Source organism: Hypanus sabinus, chromosome 26 (genome assembly GCF_030144855.1).
Source record: "Hypanus sabinus isolate sHypSab1 chromosome 26, sHypSab1.hap1, whole genome shotgun sequence".
NCBI lineage: Eukaryota > Metazoa > Chordata > Chondrichthyes > Myliobatiformes > Dasyatidae > Hypanus > Hypanus sabinus.
In genome coordinates, this window is record NC_082731.1 from 30,970,473 (window position 1) to 30,993,056 (window position 22,584).

Consider the following 22,584-nt stretch of genomic DNA (forward strand, 5'->3'; position numbering starts at 1 on the left):
AGGGATTTTCTCTGAGGGAAGATTGAGTGATTTAGGGCTTTTCTCTGAGGGAGGGTTGAGTAATTTAGGGTTTTTCTCTGAGGTAGGGTTGAGTGATTTAGGGTTTTTCTCTGAGGGAGGGTTGAGTGATTTAGGGCTTTTTTCTGAGGGAGGGTTGAGTGATTTAGGGCTTTTCTCTGAGGGAGGGTTGAGTGATTTAGGGTTTTTCTCTGAGGGAGGGTTGACTGTTTTAGGGGTTTTCTCTGAGAGAGGGTTGAGTGATTTAGGGCTTTTCTCTGAGGGAGGGTTGAGTGATTTAGGGCTTTTCTCTGAGGGAGGGTTGAGAGATTTCGGGTTTTTCTCTGAGGGAGGGTTGAGTGATTTAGGGCTTTTCTCTGAGGGAGGGTTGACTGTTTTAGGGATTTTTCTCTGAGGGAGGGTTGACTGTTTTAGGGGTTTTTTTCTGAGGGAGGGTTGAGTAATTTATGGTTTTTCTCTGAGGGAGGGTAGAGTGATTTAGGGATTTTCTCTGAGGGAAGATTGAGTGATTTAGGGCTTTTCTCTGAGGGAGGGTTGAGTAATTTAGGGATTTTCTCTGAGGGAGGGTTGAGTGATTTAGGGCTTTTCTCTGAGGGAAGATTGAGTGATTTAGGGTTTTTCTCTGAGGGAGGGTTGAGTAATTTAGGGTTTGTCTCTGAGGGAGGGTTGAGTGTTTTAGGGCTTTTCTCTGAGGGGGGGTTGAGTGATTTAGGGCTTTTCTCTGAGGGAGGGTTGAGTGATTTAGGGCTTTTCTCTGAGGGAAGATTGAGTGATTTAGGGTTTTTCTCTGAGGGAGGGTTGAGTAATTTAGGGTTTGTCTCTGAGGGAGGGTTGAGTGTTTTAGGGCTTTTCTCTGAGGGGGGGTTGAGTGATTTAGGGCTTTTCTCTGAGGGAGGGTTGAGTGATTTAGGGCTTTTCTCTGAGGGAGGGTTGAGTAATTTAGGGTTTTTCTCTGAGGAAGGGTTGAGTGATTTAGGGTTTTTCTCTGAGGGAGGGTTGAGTGATTTAGGGTTTTTCTCTGAGGGAGGGTTGAGTAATTTAGGGTTTTTCTCTGAGGGAGGGTTGACTGTTTTAGTGGTTTTTCTCTGAGGGAGGGTTGAGAGATTTCGGGTTTTTCTCTGAGGGAGGGTTGACTGTTTTAGTGGTTTTTCTCTGAGGGAGGGTTGAGTGATTTAGGGCTTTTCTCTGAGGGAAGATTGAGTAATTTAGGTCTTTTCTCTGAGGGAGGGTTGAGTGATTTAGGGATTTTCTCTGAGGGAAGATTGAGTAATTTAGGGTTTTTCTCTGAGGGAGGGTTGAGTAATTTAGGGTTTTTCTCTGAGGGAAGTTTGAGTAATTTAGGGTTTTTCTCTGAGGGAAGATTGAGTGATTTAGGGTTTTTCTCTGAGGGAGGGTTGAGTGTTTTAGGGCTTTTCTCTGAGGGGGGGTTGAGTGATTTAGGGATTTTTTCTGAGGGAGGGTTGAGTGATTTAGGGCTTTTCTCTGAAGGAGGGTTGAGTGATTTAGGGCTTTTTTCTGAGGGAGGGTTGAGTGATTTAGGGCTTTTCTCTGAGGGAGGGTTGAGTGATTTAGGGTTTTTCTCTGAGGGAGGGTTGAGTAATTTAGGGTTTTTCTCTGAGGGAAGTTTGAGTAATTTAGGGTTTTTCTCTGAGGGAAGATTGAGTGATTTAGGGTTTTTCTCTGAGGGAGGGTTGAGTGTTTTAGGGCTTTTCTCTGAGGGGGGTTGAGTGATTTAGGGATTTTTTCTGAGGGAGGGTTGAGTGATTTAGGGCTTTTCTCTGAGGGAGGGTTGAGTGATTTAGGGCTTTTTTCTGAGGGAGGGTTGAGTGATTTAGGGCTTTTCTCTGAGGGAGGGTTGAGTGATTTAGGGTTTTTCTCTGAGGGAGGGTTGAGTAATTTAGGGTTTTTCACTGAGGGAGGGTTGAGTAATTTAGGGTTTTTCTCTGAGGGAGGGTTGAGTGATTTAGGGTTTTTCTCTGAGGGAGGGTTGAGTAATTTAGGGTTTTTCTCTGAGGGAGGGTTGACTGTTTTAGGGGTTTTCTCTGAGAGAGGGTTGAGTGATTTAGGGCTTTTCTCTGAGGGAGGGTTGAGTGATTTAGGGCTTTTCTCTGAGGGAGGGTTGAGTGATTTAGGGCTTTTCTCTGAGGGAGGGTTGAGTGATTTAGGGGTTTTCTCTGAGGGAGGGTTGAGTGATTTAGGGCTTTTCTCTGTTGAGCAAAGTGGTTGAGAGGTTTCTGAATGAACATTGTACTCGTGAACTTTACCCGACTACATTTTTGCACGACTTATTTAACTTTTTAATATTACATATATACACACACACAACTTGCTGAAATTCACGGTTGTTATTGCGTATTCCAATGTACTGCTGCCGCATACCCAATCTGATTCTGATTTAACTTTAGAGGGGTATGAGATGAGATGGGCCATTGATAGGGTGGACAGCCAGCACCTTCCCCTCATGGCAGGAATAGTTAAAACGAGGGTGCACGTTTATAAAGTGATTATAGGAGAGATATCAAAGGAAGGTTTTCTTACACAGGCCGTGTGGGTGTGTGGAACGTGCTGCCAGGTGTGGTGGGAGAGACGGACACATCAGGGACATTTATGGCATGCTCGGATAGCAACATGAATGAATGAAAAATGGGGGGCTCTGTGGGAGCGAAGGGTTAGATTTATCTTCGAATAGGTTGGAAGGTCAGCATGACATCGTGGGCCGAATGGCCTATTTTTAAATGTTTGGAATAAACAGACTGTGTATTTGAAAAAAACTGTTTATTTTTGCCACAGATTTAAATATGGGCCAGAATTTCACCCCGTGCCATTACCAACATTTAGAAAACACTCCAGGGATTATATTCTTTTATCATCCACAGGGAGGGTGTCGGGGTTTTGTAGAAGCTTACCAGGGTACTGCCTGAGGATGGACGATGTGTTACTTTCTCTGGAGCCACAGAGACCGAGGGGAGGCCCCTGGCTCATATCCCGACAACCAGCAGAAACAATCCTCCATTCAGGGATTCCAAACAGTCCTTCCAGGCGAGGCAACACTGCGAATCCGCTGGGGAATCTATCTGGGGTGTCCAGTGCTCCTGATGTGGCCTCCTCTGCACTGGCGAGCCCCGAAGAGGCCACTCTGGCCTCTTATCCCTTCTCCTCCCTCGGTGCCTCTCTTCCTTCCCCTTCTCCCACAGTCCACTCTCCTCCCCTATCAGAATCCCCCTTCTCCAACCCTTTACCCTTCCTGAACGATCACCTGCCCCTCCCCGCAGTATTGTATTCTGGCGCCTTCCGTTTCAGTCCTGAAGAAGGTTCTCGGCCTGAAACGTTGACTAATTATTCATTTGCATAGATGCTGCCTGACCTGCTGAGTTCCTGCAGCATTTTGTGTGTGTAGCTCTGGGTTTCAAAATCTGCAGAATCTCTTGTGTTTAAGACCTGATAGAAGTTTACAAGAGACATAGATAGCCAGTACTTTAGTTTTCACAGGATGAACATGTCTAAAATTTGGGGCCACAGAGTTTCGGTGAGAGGGGATAACTTCGAAGGAGACGTGCAGGGAGAAGTTTTGACGTTTTTACACTGAGTGTCAGGAGTCTGGACGGTGGAACAGAGAAGTTAAAGGTGTCCTCAGACAGGCACCATGAATGCGCAGCGAGCAGAGAGATACGGACAGAAAGGATCGAACATCGGCACAATACTGGGTAACCGCCAAACGCATCGATACGGTTCCCATCTCACTCTCCTCACTGCCAGGCACATACGGCTAATCTGCAGCCACGTCACATCGCGTTCACCTCCCACAAACCCAGATCCTAGCCCCGAAGTGACAGCTTTCGAAACTCCGAAATGTAAATCTAAGTGGAAGGCCGAGACGAAGCTGGAAAGGTGAGTCTAACGTTGGAATTTACATTCAGTGAGGCGTCACTTGGAAGTGACGTGATATGTGCAATTCACTTATTTTCCCCGTACAAACCGTAATGAATTATTTAAACAAAGAATGCTTAATCAAACAAATACCCCACAAATACTCCCGATGGCGCGCACCTCAAATCGTCCAGATCCGGCCTTCACATGTAGCTCTGCTACCAAGCCCGGCTGAGCCGTTTCTACAGACAAGAGAGGGGGCAAAGGTGCGTTACTGGCTCCTTAAAACCAGTCGCTTCCGGCAGACGGGGCTCATCGGCCGTGGTTGGCAGCCGCTGCCTTGAGGCCATAACCACTCATGGGGGAGGAGTCGGGAGTGAACCCCGAGGGGAAAATCCAAAGCTGGAGTCCCTCAGGGAGTCCTACGTTGAGTTCAACACTGACCGGAGGCCTCAATCAAATGCTACTTAAATGTTAAATACACAACATATCCGACACACTTGGAATGATTAGCCACTGTGGAATGCGCACGCGCGCGCACACACACACACACGGTGCCCGAGGGCAAGATGGAAGTACACACCATGCCCACCCTGCTTGGCAGGAGTTGGCAGGACCAATTCAAGCCCCCACCCCCTCCCCTGTTGGGACACGTGTAGCTCCTCTACTCCGTGTGCGTCCGCCGGTGGTTCTGCAGTTGCCACGACCAAGTGAAGCTCTTCCCGCAGACGGTGCAGGAGAAGGGCCTCTCCCCGCCGTGGATCACGTGGTGCTGTTTCAGATGCACGGGGCTCTTGAAGGCCTTGCCGCAGTCGGGGCAGGGGAAGGGCCGCTCCTCGGTGTGGACCTGCCGGTGCTTCAGCAGGATGGAAGTCGTGCTAAAGCTCTTCCCGCAGTCGGGACAGGCGTAGGGCCTCTCCCCTGTGTGGGTCCGCCTGTGGACGTGGAGCTGTGACGACCGGGCAAAGCTCTTCCCACAGACCGAGCAGACGAAGGGCTTCTCTCCAGTGTGAACTCTCCGGTGTTCCACGAGGTGGGCAGACTGGACGAAGGCCTTGCCGCAGTCGGGGCAGGAGAAGGGCCGCTCGCAGCTGTGGGCGCACCGGTGCCCTTGTAGGTGAGAGTAGCGGCTGAAGGTCTTTCCGCAGGCGGGGCAGGAGAAGGGTTGCTGACAGCTGTGTTTGCGCCGGTGCCTCTGCAGGTTCGAGGACTGGTGGAAGGCCTTGCCACAGTCGGGGCAGGAGAAGGGCCGCTCGCAGGTGTGGGTGCGCTGGTGCCTCTGCAGGTTCGAGGACTGCTGGAAGGCCTTGCCACAGTCGGGGCAGGAGAAGGGCCGCTCGCCAGTGTGGGTGCGCAGGTGCGCCTCCAGGTGCGAGAAGCGGACGAAGGCCTTGCCGCACTCGGGGCACCGGGCGCTCCTCTCCCTGGTGTGGATCCGCCGGTGCTGCGAGAGGTCCTGGTCGCTCTTGTAGGTCTTGCCACAGACCTCGCACTGGAAGGGCCGGTTCTCAGTGTGAGCTTGCCAGTGGCGGCGCAGCAAGGACTGGTAAGCAAACACCTTCCCACACAGTGCGCAGGACAACAGGCCCTCCAGGTCGGGTCTGCTGCTCCGCACAGCCTCAGAAGCAGGTGTGTCCACAGGGCTGTCACTAGGCCTTCCTTCCATCATGCAATGGGCACTGTCCTGACACTCTCACCTCACTCTGCAACACCCCAGCGTAAATGTTTCTCATTAACTTTCTCTGACTTGTCCAACTACTTAACCTCTGCAATGTTGCTGTGGAGAGGGACAAAACCTGAAAAAAAAACAAAAACAGTTCTCAACGATAGGTTCATAGCAATAAATGTTATAGCCTTTCTCTGAAACTGTAATTGAAAAATCTGCTTTACCACATTAAGTATGATGTGATCTATCTGGATGTCACGCATACACACTCTTCTACACAAATTTCAGTGGAATCTGAATCACTGTGTAGAGGTCACAGCTCACATCACTCCCAAAACCACGGACCTATTTTTCTGCCCAGCTTCCTTGAAGTCCAGGGAATATATGTCCTCTGCCCAATGGCTGCGACAGTTAAAATGGATGAGAGAGTTAACAGAGAGGCTAAAGTAACTTAATGATCTCAAATCAAACGACTCGACAAGTCAGCAAAATTTAATCCGCGGAAATCCGCGCGTTGAGCTCTTCCGCCGACCGATGGCGGACTCTTTTCCCACAAGCCCCCACGCGCCACAAACAGCTCTATCTAATCAGCAGCGCCCTCTGCGCCATGCGATTTCGGACCTACCGAATGCTCTGCGCATGCTCTACTGTACTGTGCCAGAGTCCGCCCTGGCAGCTACACGGTGGCCACCGCCGGCTTCAAAACACCCACAACAACAACCGGCGGGAATCGGCAATGGGTGCCGGTGGAGGGCGGGTGGGGGGGGGGGGGGGAAATCACCGACCGCGCAACCGGGAGCTGGCGCCGCCGCCGACGGTTGGCCGAACCGGTCCCCCACGTGACTACAGCGCCCGCCCCCCCCACGTTCTGACGTCACTGCGGCTCATGATTGACAGTGGAATTCACCACTGCGAGTCCTGGAGGACTCAGCCCTTTGTTTGTCCTCCAAGTAATGGGACGGCCGAGGGGCGTAACCAAGACCTGATGATTGACGGGTCGGCCATCTTCAAAAGGATCCTCCCGACAAACACATCTTCACTCGGTCCCCACTCTCCGCTTTGCGCAGCGAGCTCTCTCCCTCGGTGAATCCCACGGCCAGCCGACCCTCCTCACTAACCCCCCTCTGGCTCCATGCCCTTTTCTCACTCTCACCGTCAGGAAGGAGGTTCAGGAGCCTAAAGGCAAACACTCGCGATTCAGGAACAGTTTCTTCCCCTCTGCCATCCGATTTCTGAATGGACAGTGAATCTGTGGACACTCCCTCACTATTGTTTCATTCCTGTTTTTGCAATTCTTGATTAACTTATCTGAGATATATATAAATTAAAAATAGTTACAAATTAAAAATTATACAAAGTTGAGAGTTGCATACAAAGCAAGAAGCCAATTAAAAAAAAGAATCAAAAATATAAATATTGTGTAGTGTATTGTATTGTACTGCTGCTGCAAAGTTAACAAATTTCACGACACCCACCGGTGATATTAAGCGTGATTCCGATTCTTTGCTGAGCACTTCTGCTCCAAAGTTAAAGGAGCATTTATTAACAAAGTATGTATACTTTATACCACCTTGTCTGCTTACTGACAGCCCCAAAACAGAGAAACCCAATGGAACGCATTAAGACGAAAGAAGCTTGTCGGACACCCAGCGTGCAGAGAGAAAAGAAATCTGTAAGCAACTCGCCTACAGAGCGAGGTTCACTGAAGTCCGCCAGCTGCAGGCCACAGTGTTGGCTCAGTGCAGACAGGTGAAGCTCACAGAGCCGGTCCATCCCTCGCCACCAGCCCCGACACCCCGATCTTTTCAGTCTGGCTTGGCACTTTTGGCCGTTCCTCGTTCTCCTACCTGGGCCCTGCCGCTCCAATACTCTCCTGGCCCGAGATCTGCCGCCTCGATTCGGCCTGTACCCGACCTTTCCAATTCGGCTCGCTGCGCAAATCGATCAAACCTCAGGTCTTTCCTCCTCTCGGGCTCGGGCTTGACTCCAAATCCGCTCCGGCAATGGACAAACATCGGCTCATTCCCCGTGCTCCGGCGCGGACCCCGCCCCGCCTCGCCTCGCCGCTGCCGCCCTCCACCTTCACAACTTCAGTTCACACGCAAAAATGCCAGATTGCAACACCTCATATTCCGTCTGAGCCTGCCCCCCCCCCCTTCTTTCATTCCCCACTCTGGCCTCAGACCGCGGAAGGTGAGTGACTCGGAGAGGGATTTCCATGGGTCGGGTTCCCAGGGATCTGCTGTTCTCACCATTCTAGATGGTGCTGGTCATGGGACTGGAAGGTGCTGGTCGTGGGTCTGGAAGGTGCTGGTCGTGGGTCTGGAAGGTGCTGGTCGTGGGTCTAGATGGTGCTGGTCGTGAGTCTGGAAGGTGCTGGTCGTGGGTCTGGAAGGTGCTGGTCGTGGGTCTGGAAGGTGCTGGTCATGGGTCTGGATGGTGCAGGTCGTGGGTCTGGATGGTGCTGGTCGTGGGTCTGGATGGTGCTGGTCGTGGCTCTCGATGGTGCTGGTCGTGAGTCTGGAAGGTGCTGGTCGTGGGTCTAGATGGTGCTGGTCGTGAGTCTGGAAGGTGCTGGTCGTGGGTCTGGATGGTGCTGGTCGTGGGTCTAGATGGTGCTGGTCGTGGGTCTGGAAGGTGCTGGTCGTGGGTCTGGAAGGTGCTGGTCGTGGGTCTGGAAGGTGCTGGTCGTGGGTCTGGAAGGTGCTGGTCGTGGGTCTAGATGGTGCTGGTCATGGGTCTGGAAGGTGCTGGTCGTGGGTCTGGAAGGTGCTGGTCATGGGACTGGAAGGTGCTGGTCGTGGGTCTGGATGGTGCTGGTCGTGGGTCTGGAAGGTGCTGGTCGTGGGTCTGGATGGTGCTGGTCGTGGGTCTGGATGGTGCTGGTCGTGGGTCTGGAAGGTGCTGGTCGTGGGTCTGGAAGGTGCTGGTCGTGGGTCTGGATGGTACTGGTCGTGGGTCTGGATGGTGCTGGTCGTGGGTCTGGAAGGTGCTGGTCGTGGGTCTGGAAGGTGCTGGTCGTGAGTCTGGAAGGTGCTGGTCGTGGGTCTGGAAGGTGCTGGTCGTGGGTCTGGATGGTGCTGGTCGTGGGTCTGGATGGTGCTGGTCGTGGGTCTGGATGGTGCTGGTCGTGGGTCTGGAAAGTACTGGTCGTGGGTCTGGAAGGTGCTGGTCGTGGGTCTAGAAGATGCTGGTCGTGAGTCTGGAAGGTGCTGGTCGTGGGTCTGGAAGGTGCTGGTCGTGGGTCTGGAAGGTGCTGGTCGTGGGTCTGGAAGGTGCTGGTCGTGGGTCTAGAAGATGCTGGTCGTGAGTCTGGAAGGTGCTGGTCGTGGGTCTAGAAGATGCTGGTCGTGAGTCTAGAAGGTGCTGGTCGTGGGTCTGGAAGGTGCTGGTCGTGGGTCTAGAAGGTGCTGGTCATGGGACTGGAAGGTGCTGGTCGTGGGTCTAGAAGATGCTGGTCGTGAGTCTAGAAGGTGCTGGTCGTGGGTCTGGAAGGTGCTGGTCGTGGGTCTAGAAGATGCTGGTCGTGAGTCTGGAAGGTGCTGGTCGTGGGTCTGGAAGGTGCTGGTCGTGGGTCTGGAAGGTGCTGGTCGTGGGTCTGGAAGGTGCTGGTCGTGGGTCTGGAAGGTGCTGGTCCTGGGTCTGGAAGATGCTGGTCGTGGGTCTAGATGGTGCTGGTCGTGAGTCTGGAAGGTGCTGGTCGTGGGTCTAGAAGGTGCTGGTCGTGGGTCTAGATGATGCTGGTCGTGGGTCTGGAAGGTGCTGGTCGTGGGTCTGGAAGGTGCTGGTCGTGGGTCTAGATGGTGCTGGTCGTGAGTCTGGAAGGTGCTGGTCGTGGGTCTAGAAGGTGCTGGTCGTGGGTCTGGAAGGTGCTGGTCGTGGGTCTGGAAGATGCTGGTCGTGGGTCTAGATGGTACTGGTCGTGGATCTGGAAGGTGCTGGTCGTGGGTCTGGAAGGTGCTGGTCATGGGACTGGAAGGTGCTGGTCGTGGGTCTGGAAGATGCTGGTCGTGAGTCTGGAAGGTGCTGGTCGTGGGTCTAGAAGGTGCTGGTCGTGAGTCTGGAAGGTGCTGGTCGTGGGCCTGGAAGGTGCTGGTCGTGGGTCTGGAAGGTGCTGGTCCTGGGTCTGGAAGGTGCTGGTCCTGGGTCTGGAAGATGCTGGTCGTGGGTCTAGATGGTGCTGGTCGTGAGTCTGGAAGGTGCTGGTCATGGGTCTAGAAGGTGCTGGTCGTGGGTCTAGATGATGCTGGTTGTGGGTCTGGAAGGTGCTGGTCGTGGGTCTGGAAGGTGCTGGTCGTGGGTCTAGATGGTGCTGGTCGTGAGTCTGGAAGGTGCTGGTCGTGGCTCTAGAAGGTGCTGGTCGTGGGTCTGGAAGGTGCTGGTCGTGGGTCTGGAAGATGCTGGTCGTGGGTCTAGATGGTACTGGTCGTGGATCTGGAAGGTGCTGGTCGTGGGTCTGGAAGGTGCTGGTCGTGGGTCTGGAAGGTGCTGGTCCTGGGTCTGGAAGGTGCTGGTCCTGGGTCTGGAAGATGCTGGTCGTGGGTCTAGATGGTGCTGGTCGTGAGTCTGGAAGGTGCTGGTCATGGGTCTAGAAGGTGCTGGTCGTGGGTCTAGATGATGCTGGTCGTGGGTCTGGAAGGTGCTGGTCGTGGGTCTGGAAGGTGCTGGTCGTGGGTCTAGATGGTGCTGGTCGTGAGTCTGGAAGGTGCTGGTCGTGGGTCTAGAAGGTGCTGGTCGTGGGTCTGGAAGGTGCTGGTCGTGGGTCTGGAAGATGCTGGTCGTGGGTCTAGATGGTACTGGTCGTGGATCTGGAAGGTGCTGGTCGTGGGTCTGGAAGGTGCTGGTCGTGGGTCTGGAAGGTGCTGGTCGTGAGTCTGGAAGGTGCTGGTCGTGGGTCTAGATGGTTGGAAGGTGCTGGTCGTGGGTCTGGAAGGTGCTGGTCGTGAGTCTGGAAGGTGCTGGTCATGGGTCTGGAAGGTGCTGGTCGTGGGTCTAGATGGTGCTGGTCGTGGGTCTGGAAGGTGCTGGTCGTGGGTCTGGAAGATGCTGGTCGTGAGTCTGGAAGGTGCTGGTCGTGAGTCTGGAAGGTGCTGGTCGTGGGTCTAGATGGTGCTGGTCGTGGGTCTGGAAGGTGCTGGTCGTGGGTCTGGAAGGTGCTGGTCGTGGGTCTGGAAGGAGCTGGTCATGGGTCTGGAAGGTGCTGGTCGTGGGTCTAGATGGTGCTGGTCGTGGGTCTGGAAGGTGCTGGTCGTGGGTCTAGAAGGTGCTGGTCGTGGGTCTGGAAGGTGCAGGTCGTGGGTCTAGAAGGTGCAGGTCGTGGGTCTGGAAGGTGCTGGTCGTGAGTCTGGAAGGTGCTGGTCGTGAGTCTGGAAGGTGCTGGTCGTGGGTCTAGATGGTTGGAAGGTGCTGGTCGTGGGTCTGGAAGGTGCTGGTCGTGAGTCTGGAAGGTGCTGGTCATGGGTCTGGAAGGTGCTGGTCGTGGGTCTAGATGGTGCTGGTCGTGGGTCTGGAAGGTGCTGGTCGTGGGTCTGGAAGATGCTGGTCGTGAGTCTGGAAGGTGCTGGTCGTGAGTCTGGAAGGTGCTGGTCGTGGGTCTAGATGGTGCTGGTCGTGGGTCTGGAAGGTGCTGGTCGTGGGTCTGGAAGGTGCTGGTCGTGGGTCTGGAAGGAGCTGGTCATGGGTCTGGAAGGTGCTGGTCGTGGGTCTAGATGGTGCTGGTCGTGGGTCTGGAAGGTGCTGGTCGTGGGTCTAGAAGGTGCTGGTCGTGGGTCTGGAAGGTGCAGGTCGTGGGTCTAGAAGGTGCAGGTCGTGGGTCTGGAAGGTGCTGGTCGTGAGTCTGGAAGGTGCTGGTCGTGAGTCTGGAAGGTGCTGGTCGTGAGTCTGGAAGGTGCTGGTCGTGGGTCTAGATGGTGCTGGTCGTGGGTCTGGAAGATGCTGGTCGTGGGTCTGGAAGGTGCTGGTCGTGGGTCTAGATGGTGCTGGTCGTGTGTCTGGAAGGTGCTGGTCGTGGGTCTGGAAGGTGCTGGTCGTGGGTCTGGAAGGTGCTGGTCGTGGGTCTAGAAGGTGCTGGTCGTGGGTCTGGAAGGTGCAGGTCGTGGGTCTAGAAGGTGCAGGTCGTGGGTCTGGAAGGTGCTGGTCGAGAGTCTGGAAGGTGCTGGTCGTGAGTCTGGAAGGTGCTGGTCGTGGGTCTAGATGGTGCTGGTCGTGGGTCTGGAAGGTGCTGGTCGTGGGTCTGGAAGGTGCTGCCTTAGGATCTCTGGTGTGTTGTTGCAGTGCATCTTGTAGACAGTACACACTGCGGCAACTGTCCGTCGATGGTGGGGGGATTGGATGCTTGTGGAAGGGGTACCAGTCAAGAGGGCTGCCTTGTACTGGGTGGTGCCAAGCTTGTGATGTGTCTAACCTCCTTGAGCTTCCAAGAACGTAGAGGCATTGGCATGTCTTCTTCATGGACCCACAACAGGTCGGCCAGAAGCCTGAAGCTATTAACTCTTTCCACCTTCTACCCACCAATGAGATCTCCCCAGTTCCTCGTTCTGCTCAACTGTTAATTCCTTGGCTTATTGCTGCTGATCGAGAGGTTGGAATTTCTGCTCCAACTGTTGAGTTCATGTCTGGAAGCCATCAAGGCCCCCTGCCACCCCTGTCAGGCTCTCTTCACACTTCAGGAAGGAGGTACAGGAGCCTCAGGCCTTACACCAACAGGTTGAAAAGCAGTTATGGCCCTTCAACCATCAGGCTCCTGAACCAGAGTGCATAACTTCACTCGCCCCAACGTGGGACAACAGAAAGCTGGAAATGGAAGCAGAGGACTGATGACAGGAGGGCGTTGAGTCGACGGACTGGGCCGTGTTCAAGGACTCATCTGTCAATCTGAATGAATACAGCAGGGTTGTCACGGACTTTATAAAAACAGCTGTAGATGAATGCGTCCCCACAAAGTCATTCCAAGTCTTCCCCAGCCAGAAGCCCTGGATGAACCATAAGATGGGGAATTTTCTAAGGGCCAGATCAGAGGCACTCAAGTGTGGTGACCATGGAAGTTACAGGACAATCTTCAGAAAGCCACCTCACGGGCGAAGTGGCAGTTCTGGACTAAACTTGAATCAATGAAGGACGCTCGACGGTTGTGGCAGAACTTCAATATCATCTCTCACAAAGTAAAGATCTGCGACACAGGTGACAACAGGGTTTTGCTTCTGGGTGAGCTCAATGACGTCTACGTTTGCTTTGACCATGAGAACATGGAGAAACCGTCACGGACTCCCAGAGCCCCCGATGATCCCACCATTCCGGTCTCTGAAGCCGATGTGAGAACGGCCTCCAGGAGGGTGAATCCACGGAAAGCATCCGGCCCAGATGGGAACCTGGGCGAGTGCTGATCAGCTGCTGGAGTGTTCACCGAGATCTTTAACCTCCCGCTTCGGCACACTGAGGTACCCAGAAGAACGAGGTAACCTGCCTCAATGCCTTTCATCCAGTAGCACCTATACCTACTGTGATGAATTGTTTTGAGAGGTTGGAGACGAAGCATATCAACTCTGCCTGAGAAGCAACTTAAATCTGCTCCAATATGCCTACTGGTGCAACAGGTCCACAGCAGATCTCATCTCATTCACTCAACCCTGGAGCATCTGGACAGAAAAGATGCACACATCAGGATGCTCTTTATCGACTACAGCTCAGCATTCAACACTATCGTCATAGCAAAACTAATCAATAAGCTTCCAGACCTTGGCCTCAATACCTCCCTGTGCAATCGTATCCTCTCTTGTAGAACACATTCAGTTGAGATTGGCAACAACATCTCCACCATGATCTCCAGCAGCTCAGGTGCATTACAGGCCTCTGTGCTTAGCCCCCTGCTTGACTCGCCTTATAACTATGACTGTGAGGCTAAGCACAGCCCCAATGCCATATTTAAGTTTGCTGTTGATGCCACAGTCACTGGCCAAATCAAAGGTGGTGATGAATCAGCACATTTCAACTAGGCCACGGAGATGACTATTAACTTCAGGAGAGGTCCGTGAGCCAATCCTCCTTGGAGGATGATGGGGAGAGGTGGCAACTTTAAATTCCTTGGTGTTATTATTTCAGTGGACCTGTCCTGTGGAATTATGAAGAAAGCACAACAGCACCTCTACTTCCTTAAGAGTTTGCGAAGGTTCAGCGTGACAGTAAAACTTGACAATCTTCCATAGATGTGCAGTGAGGAGTCTATGGACTGGCTGCATCACAGCCTCAAAAGACAAATCCTACAAAATGTAATGGATGCAGCCCAGCCCATCAAGGGTAAAGTCCTCCCTATGACTGAGCATATCTACACCAGAGTGCTGTTGCAGGAAGGTAGCGTCCATCATCAGAGAACCCCCCCTCCCCCCCGCCAACCACCATCCAGGCCACGCTCTCTTCTCGCTGCTACCATCAGGAAGAAGGTACCGGAGCCTCAGGACCTACACCACCAGGTTCAGGAACAGTAACTATCCCTCAAACATCAGGCCCTTGAAACAGGGGAATAATTTCACTCACCCCCTCCACGACCCATGGACTCCCTCTCAAAGACTCCTCATCTCATGTTCTCAATATTTATTGCTTATTTATGTATTATTGTTATTTCTTTCTTTCTTCTTGCACAGCTTGTGGTCTTTTGGTCAGTGGTTGAATGAACAAGTTGGTGCGCTCTTTCATTGATTCCATTATGGTTATTTTTCCATTATAGATTATTGACTACACCCGCAAGGAAATGATTCTCAGGGTTGTATGTGGCGACATATATGTACTTTGATAATGAATTTACTTTGAACTTTGAAAAGAGGCCAGACTGTTGCTATACTGAGGGGGTGACTAGGGATCGCTGGTTGGTTTAATAACCCGATGACTGTAGGGAAATAGCTGTTCTTCAACGGGGCAGGGCAAAGGGACCTCAGGCTTCCGTAACTCCTGCCTGAAGATAGCCGTGAAGACATGGCAGGGCCCCATTAGTGGGGCAACTTAGATGATGGAATGAGAAGAGGGAGGCAGCACTAGTGGAGAGGGATGTAAGAGAGCTGATCGGTTCAGGAGACTGATAGTCCTCCGGATGCCTAAGAAAGTGAAGATGCTATGAGTCACGTGGATCCCAGTAACAAAATCACGTTTATCGTTCGTATGTCATGAAAGTTGTTGTTTAGGACTGCAATACAGTGCAAGACATAACTATTAATCTAAGTTATAATCTTGGCACGGTGGTGTAGTGGTTAGCACAATGGTTTACAGTGCAGGCGACTCGGGTTCAAATCCCGTCGCTGCCTGTAGGAGTTTGCACGTTCTCCCCGTGACCGCGTGGGTTTCCCCCGGGTGACCTGGTTTCCTCCTGCAGTCTAAAGACTGGTGGGCTACTTGATCATTGTAAATTGTCCCATGATTAGGCTAGGATGAAATCGTGGGGTTGCTGGGCCGGGGAGGATTAAAGGGCCGGAAGGGCCTATTCCATGCTGCACCTCAGTAAATAACATCACAAAAGAGTCACGAGGAAGTGTTTACGGGTTGCCAGACCGTTTGGAGATCTATTCTGATGGTGGGAACGAGAAGAAGATGGTGAAGATTCTTGGGGCCACCGTCCTGAGGCTGTGGACGGTGGGGTGGACTGTGGCCACGTTGGACCTGGCTGAGTCTGCCAACAGCTCCCTGCAGCTTCTCCCGATCGCAGTATGTCCAGAATCATGAGGAGTCCAGGACACGTAGGTGACAAGGAACGTCAAGCTGTCGACCATCTCCAACCGTCTCCCGTGGCGAGACCCTCGTCCTTTCTCAGTTTGACACTCGCCTTGTTAAGATGATGCTCCAGGGTGTTGTTCTGATCCCTGGTAACAACAACGTTTGGCACCTCACCGAATTCTATGACAAATGTCCGCATGGCAACATCTCCACGTCCTCAGGAGTTGTACACAATCCCAGCTCACAGGAGCAGAAATGTTGTGGACACGGCCTGCTCCGTCACGGGGCGTAAAGAAATACCCCACCCACTGGAAATTCTCCCTTCCATCAGGCAGAAGACTGCAAGCTCAAAGGGTAGGACGAGGGAACACAAACTGATCCTCACAGAGGGATCAGAAGTGGAGAGAGTGAGCAGTTTCGAGTTCCATTGGTGTCAACATCTCTGAGGATCTAACCTGGTCCCAGCGTATCGCTGCAGCTGTAAAGAAGGCGAGACGGCGACTGTACTTCACCGGGAGTTTGAGGAGATCTGGGTTTGTCCTAAACTTCTACAACTGGACCGTGGAGAGCTGCTGGTGTGGGGGGTGGGGGGAGTTACCGCACAGGATCGAAGCAATGGGATCAACATGCATGAAACGGCGCACCCTGATGCCTTCACCATCGTTTTGGGAGATTTTAACCAGGCCAGCTTGAAGAAGTCTCTTAATAGTTACCACCAACAAATCATTTGTATCACCAGAGGAAACAACACACTCGACCACTGTCAAGAATGTTTAGCACACCCTCACTTCAGGAAGTCAGAACACCTGGCTGTACTTCTCCTCCCTGAGAATAGGTAGAGAGTGAAGACTGCAGCACCGGTAGTGAGGACCAAGAAGGTATGAACAAGGGAAGCACAGGAGTGCTTACAGGACTGCTTTGAATCGGTGGTCTGGACCGTATTCAGGGATTCATCTCCAAATCTGGATGCGTATTCTGCAATTATTACCAACATCATTAAAACCTGTGTGAATGAGCATGTGACTACAGAGATTTGCTGTACGTTCCCAAATCAAAAGCCGTGGATGAACCAGGAGGTGCATCATCTGCTGAGGGCCAGATCTGCGGTATTTGAATCTCCTGACCCAGTTCTGTACAGGAAAACCAGGTATGACTTGCAGAGGCAATTCCGAGCAACGTTGGACGCGGCATCGAATACACATCTATTCTGGCAGGTTTGGCAAGTCATTACTGCCTACAAAATGAAACCCAATAGAGATGCTTCACTGCCAGAAGAACTCAACATATTCTATGCCCGCTTTGAAAGGCAGAATATAACTACAGCTACGAAGATCCCTGCTGCACCCGGTGACCCTGTGATCTCTGTCTCGGAGATCGACGTTAGCCTGTCTTTAAAGGGAGTGAACACTCGCAAGGTGGCAGGCCCTGTCGGAGTACCTGGCAAAGCTCCAAAAACTTGTGCCAACCAACTGGTGGGAGTATTCCAGGACATTTTCAACCTCTCACTGCTATGGGTGGAAGTTCCCACTTGCTTCAAAAAGTCAACAATTACACCCGTGCCTAATAAAAATAATGAGAGCTGCCTTAATGACTATCACTCAGTAGCGATCACTTCTACAGTGATGAAATGCTTTGAGAGGTTGGTCATAACTAGATTGAACTCCTGCCTCGGCAAGGACCTGGACTCACTGCAATTTGCCTATCGCTACAATAGGTCAATGCCAGACGCAATCTCAATGGCTCTTCATGTGGCTTTAGACCACCTGGACAATACAAACACCTTTGTCAGGATGCTGTTCACCGATTATAACTCAGAATTTAACACCATCATTCCCACAATCCTCACTCATAAGGTACAGAACCTGGGCCTCTGTACCTCTCTCTGCAATTGGATCCTCGACTTCCTAACTGTGTTATTGGTGACAGTATCTCCTCTTGCAGACGATTAACACTGGTGCACCTCAGGAGTGTGTGCTTAGCCCCCTGCTCTACTCCCTTGATACCCATGCCTGTGTGGCTCCACATAGCTCAAATACCATCTATAAATTTGCTGATGATACAACCATTGTTGGTAGAATCTCAGATAGAGATGAGAGGGCATCCTGGAGTGAGATATGCCAACTAGTGGAGTGGTGTCACAGCAACAACCTTGCAGTCAACATCAGTAAGATGAAAGAGCTGATTGTGGACTTCAGGAAGGGGAAGACTTACTCGTGGGTACCAGCCTCTGTAATATCCAAGACATCTTCAAGGAGCAGTGCCTTAGGAAGGCGGTATCCATCATTAAGGACCCCCATACCCAGGCCATGCCCTTTTCTCATTGTTACCGTCAGGAAGGAGGTACAGAAGCCTGAAGGCACACACTCAGCGATTCAGGAACAACTTTGTCCCCTCTGCCATCCAATTCCTAGATGGACGTGGAGCCCATGAACACTACCTTACTTTTTAAAAAACACATATTATCTCTGTTTTAACATTAATTTATTTAATATACATTTATATTCTTGCTGTAATCGATCTATTCTTTCTATATTATCGTGTACTCCATTGGGCTGCTGCTGGAAAGTTAACAGATTTCACGATATATGCCGGCAATATTAAACCTGATTCTGGGGAGTCTGCCGCCAGGTTCAGGAAGGGTTCTAATCGACCCTTATACCCCCAGTGCAATGGTTTGAACAGTATGCAACGCACACTTTCATTGTATCTCGGTAATCAACCAATGCGATAATTTGGCTCCAACGACGAGTCAATCAACGGGTCCTGGTTACGCCCCTCGGCCACCCCATTGGGTAGACGACAAGCTGCCAATCAGGAGCCACGCGCGGGGAGCTGCGGAGACGTCACAGGGTGGGACGGGCGCTGGGGTCACGTGGGCGGCCGCTTGGGCCAACGGGCAGCGGCGGAGCCTATTTCCCGGCGGCGCGGCCCGGCCGCTCGGCGCTTCGCACCGGATTCTCCCGCGATCCCGCCCCGCCGCCGGGGGCGGCTGCTTGCTCCCGAGCGCCGTCCGCCGAGCGCGCGCCAGGGCGGCTGACTTGGGCGGACGTGCGCCCACACCGCCGAGCATGCGCAGTGTCATCGGAGCGACCGACGTTACGTGGCTCGGAGAGGGCTGGCTGATCAGATAGAGCAGTTTCTGAAGCCCCGATGACTTGTGGGATGAGTATCCGCCATCCGCCCAAGCTTTTTGTCACAGCCTACGCCGTTTGCCCTTTTGGCTATCTGGGATTTTGACTCACTTTGTATGGCCGTCTCCACACCAGCGTTGGGCCAGAGAAAGTTGAAACCAAACACTCACACTGAGACCTTGCAGAGTGACGTGGGAGCGTCTGGACCCGACTGACAACGACCACCGCCCAATGGGAGAAAAGCCCGGCGACGTCCCTGTAGTCAGACCTGCCTTCGAAGGCGGCGAGGCTGTACAGTGGATCGCGCCTGCCCGGGAGGGCCAGTTGCCCTGCACGCTATGTGGGAAGGTGTTCGCTAACCAGTCCAAGTTGCGCCGCCACTGGCTGGTCCACACTGACGCTCGGCCCTTCATATGCGCCGACTGCGGTAAGGCTTTCAAGAGCGGCTCGCAGCGATCGCGGCACCAGCGGATCCACACCGGCGAGAGGAGCTTCATCTGCGCCGACTGCGGCAAGGTCTTCGCAAATTTCTCGCTCCTGCAGGCGCACCGGCGCACCCACACCGGCGAGCCACCCTTCTCCTGCATTGACTGCGGTAAAGCCTTCAGCCACTCCTCGCAGTTGCAAAGGCACCGGCGCACCCACACCGGCGAGCGGCCCTTCTCCTGCCCGGAATGCGACAAGACCTTCGGCCACTCTTCGCACCTGCACAGACACCGGCGCACCCACACCGCCGAGCGGCCCTTCTCCTGCCCCGACTGCGGAAAGGCCTTCTTCCGGTCCTCTGACCTGCTGGAGCACCAGAGGGTCCACACTGGGGAGAAGCCCTTCGTCTGCCCCGTATGCGAGAAGGACTTCGCCCGGTTGTCGCAACTCAGGGCCCACCGGCGAATCCACACGGGGGAGAGGCCCTACGCCTGTCCTGACTGCGGGAAGAGGTTTAGCAGGGCCTCCATCTTGTTGCAGCACCGGCAGGTCCACACCGAGGAGCGGCCCTTCCCCTGCCCCGACTGCGGCAAGGCCTTCAAAAGCCCCCTGAACCTGAAGCAGCACCATGTGATCCACGCCGGGGAGAGGCCCTTCTCCTGTGCCGTCTGTGGGAAGGCCTTTGCCCGGTACTCCAACCTGCAGGCGCACCGCCGGGTGCACTCCAGAGTGAAGAGGTTCTCCTGCCCCGAGTGTGGCAAGGCTTTTGCGCACACCTCGAATCTGCTGGCGCACCAGCGCATCCACACCGGCAAGCGGCCTTTCTCCTGCCCCGACTGCGCCAAGACCTTCATCTACGCCTCGCACCTGGTGGTGCATCGGCGCACCCACACCGGCGAGCGGCCCTTCCCCTGCCCCGAATGCGGCAAGGCCTTCACCCACTCCTCACATCTGCAGGCCCACCGGAGGATCCACACCGGGGAGAAGCCCTTCGCCTGCCCCGTCTGCGGGAAGTGCTTCACCCAGTCGTCGCAGCTTCAGACTCACCGACGGACCCACACGGGGGAGAGGCGTTACGCCTGTTCCGACTGCGGCAAGGCCTTCGCCCGCTCCAACAACCTGCGGACGCACCAGCGGGTTCACGCCGAGGAGACGAACTTTCCCTGACGCTGGTGGGCCAACGCATTCTCCCACTCCTTGTACCTGCTGACGCACCGCACACCCACATCGACCAACGGCCCCGAAGCTTCGCATGCCCCGACTGCAGCAAGGCCTTCAACTCCTCCCGGCTCCTGCCCCACCGGGCGGCCACGTCAAGGAAAGAACCATCGCCTTCCGTGATCGCGGTAAGGGCTTCATCGGGCCGACGCTGCTCCAGAACTACCGGCAGACCCGCACGGGATAGAGGCGTTTTGGGTGTCTCGACTGCGGGAGGGTCTTCACTCGGGCCTCCCAGCTCTCGGCCCGCTGGAAGGTAGGGTCATAATTCGGGCGAGGGTGGGTGGTTTGTGCTTCTGAACTCCCTCGGGGGCCAGGGGATGGGGGTGGGGGTTTGCGCGCTCTCCCTGCCGCTCTCTGGATTTCCTCTCGGCTGCTAGGCCGTTCCCTGCAGTCCACAGCGGTAACTGCAAACCCCCGAGGCCTATTGGCTAAGAATAAAACCTGAGGGGAGGGGTGGTGTAAAATAAGGGGGGGGGGGAGAGACTGCAAGCAAGTTTGTCTGCGGAATGCAGTAAGCCTGCAGTTGTGCACTCACAGATATGCGCCCCGGGCAGTCGTGGAAAGAAAGAGGTGGGATCCCGGTAAACGTGAGCAGTCACAGACCTTTGATCCACGTTGCTGCGCCCACAACTAAACCCTTCTGCCTACATAACGTCCAAATCAAATCCAAGTTTAATTATCATGCAACCCTGCATGAATACAGCCAAACGGAACGGTGTTCCTCTGCGGCCAATGTGCAAACTCAGCAGCAGATGACTCAAAATACCACAGTCACCCAAGAAAAACCCCATACAGCTGGCGCCCCAGAGTGACAGGTCCTGCAGATTGATGGGGAGGCAGCCAGCTTGTCATTCCACTGATCGAACACTGGAGGGCAGCACGGGCGGGAGAGGCTGGCCACCTCCAGCGTCCCAGCTCCTGGACTGCAATAGCAGGCAAGCCCACGGCTTGAGGCCCAGTCCTTGCTACAAACGAGGCCACGCAGCGACCCAGCAGGCTGTCGCACCACCAAGTTAATAGGCCTGCGGCGTCTTCTATTATCACTGACCAACGGGGTCTTGCGATCGCGGGAGAAATGTTCAGGACAATCGCCCACACTTCCACTGTGCACACCAGCTCGGACGCAGTTCCTCCAGCACTCAGCCCAGCTCCGCTAACCCACAAGTAGCTCGCTGACAGGGTAGACTTGCAGTCCCCAAAGTTCTTGGAGCCCAGTATTACCTTGCAATTGTTAAAAAGGCATTTAACAAGGGGGGGGGGAGAAAAAACACCTTTGGTTGGCCCCTGAGAGACGGCCACGTCCACATGCACTGCCATCTTACCGGAAATGTCTGGACTGAACTCCATCCGCCACCTCCCAGCCCCACTCTGCACCCTATCGATGTCCTGTTGCATCTGCTACAAGCTCCTCCACTGTGCACCACAGCACCAGTTACCCACATTTCCCCATCCTCATCCCAGGGGGTCGTCACCCCTGGGTGGCAAAAGGCAGGTTAAATGGGTGACTGTCAGGAAAGGGAAGGGAATTGGGTGGCCAGATCAGAGTGCCCCGTGGTCATTCCCCTCAGTAACATGTATCTCACTTCGGATGCTGATGGGGGGAGGTGGGGAATGACTGGGTTTCTGGCACGGACCCTGGTGTTATGGCTCAGAGGTGAAGAGGACAATAGTGGTGATAGGAGGTTCCATAGTCAGAGGAACGGAGGAGAGTTCCTGTGGGTGCGGTAGACACACCCGGATGGTATGTTGCTGCCCAGGTGCCAGCGACAGGGATGGCTTGTGGCACTCGAAGGGGAGGGTGAGCAGCCGGGAATCTTGGTGCATATTGGCACCAATGACATAGGCAGGAAGGGAGAGCAGGTCCTGGAGAGAGACTTTAGGGAGCTGTGGAAGAAAGTTAAAAAGCAGGACCACTGGGTTAGTAACCACGGGATTGCGGCCTGCGTCACACGTCAGTGAGGGCGATTTGGCAGGTGGGTGTGTGGCTGAGGAATTGGTGCAAGGGTTCAGATTTGTGGATCACTGGGACTTCTGTGGAAGGTGTGGCCTGTATATTAAAAAGGGTGGGTTACGCCTGAGTCCCACCAATATCATTGCTGGAGTTGTTGGGAAGGGTTCAAACAAATTTGACGGGCGGGAGGGGGAGAACCAGAGTGATAATGCTGAGGGATAAGGTGGTTGGTTTACAAAGAGGTAATTTGTAGTGAGGAGAGCCTGATGACAGGGCAAAATTGGAGTGAGTTGCAATGTGAAAGGTGGACAACATTGAATAGGGTAAATACAGGACTGACGGTGTTGTATTTGAATGTGTGGAGTATATGAGATAAGCTGGATGAACTTGTAGCACAGAAACAGATTGGCATGTATGACGTTGTGGGCATCACTGAATCACGGCTGAAGGAAGATGATGCCAGGATGTCCGAGGATACACATGTATCAGAACAGGCAGGAAGGCAGAGAGGGTGTTGGCTCTGTTGATTTTAAAAACAAAAAGAAGAAAGCAAATCATTAGAAAGAGGTGACATAGGGTCGGAAGGTGTTGAATCCTTGTGGATAGAG

The 22,584-nt window shown here is 53.6% G+C and overlaps 2 protein-coding genes across 2 annotated transcripts in view; one reads left to right on the top strand and one right to left on the bottom strand.

The window, feature by feature from the left end:
* Positions 1–6,376, bottom strand: part of LOC132381725 (zinc finger protein 665-like) — a 58,499-nt gene extending 52,123 nt beyond the window's left edge. Inside the window, exons 1-2 of the mRNA XM_059951298.1 lie at positions 6,177–6,376; positions 4,553–5,681 (exon numbers count right to left, since the gene is read on the bottom strand). Of these exons, the coding sequence (XP_059807281.1) occupies positions 4,553–5,554 (1,002 nt within the window). The 5' untranslated portion in view covers positions 5,555–5,681; positions 6,177–6,376. The remainder of the gene's footprint in view (positions 1–4,552; positions 5,682–6,176) is intronic.
* An 11,839-nt stretch (positions 6,377–18,215) lies between these two features.
* The window catches only part of LOC132381726 (zinc finger protein 721-like), a 43,500-nt gene continuing 39,131 nt past the window's right edge, over positions 18,216–22,584 (top strand). The window contains exons 1-2 of the mRNA XM_059951299.1: positions 18,216–19,965; positions 20,072–20,150. Coding sequence (XP_059807282.1) covers positions 18,610–19,965; positions 20,072–20,150 — 1,435 coding nt within the window. The 5' untranslated portion in view covers positions 18,216–18,609. The remainder of the gene's footprint in view (positions 19,966–20,071; positions 20,151–22,584) is intronic.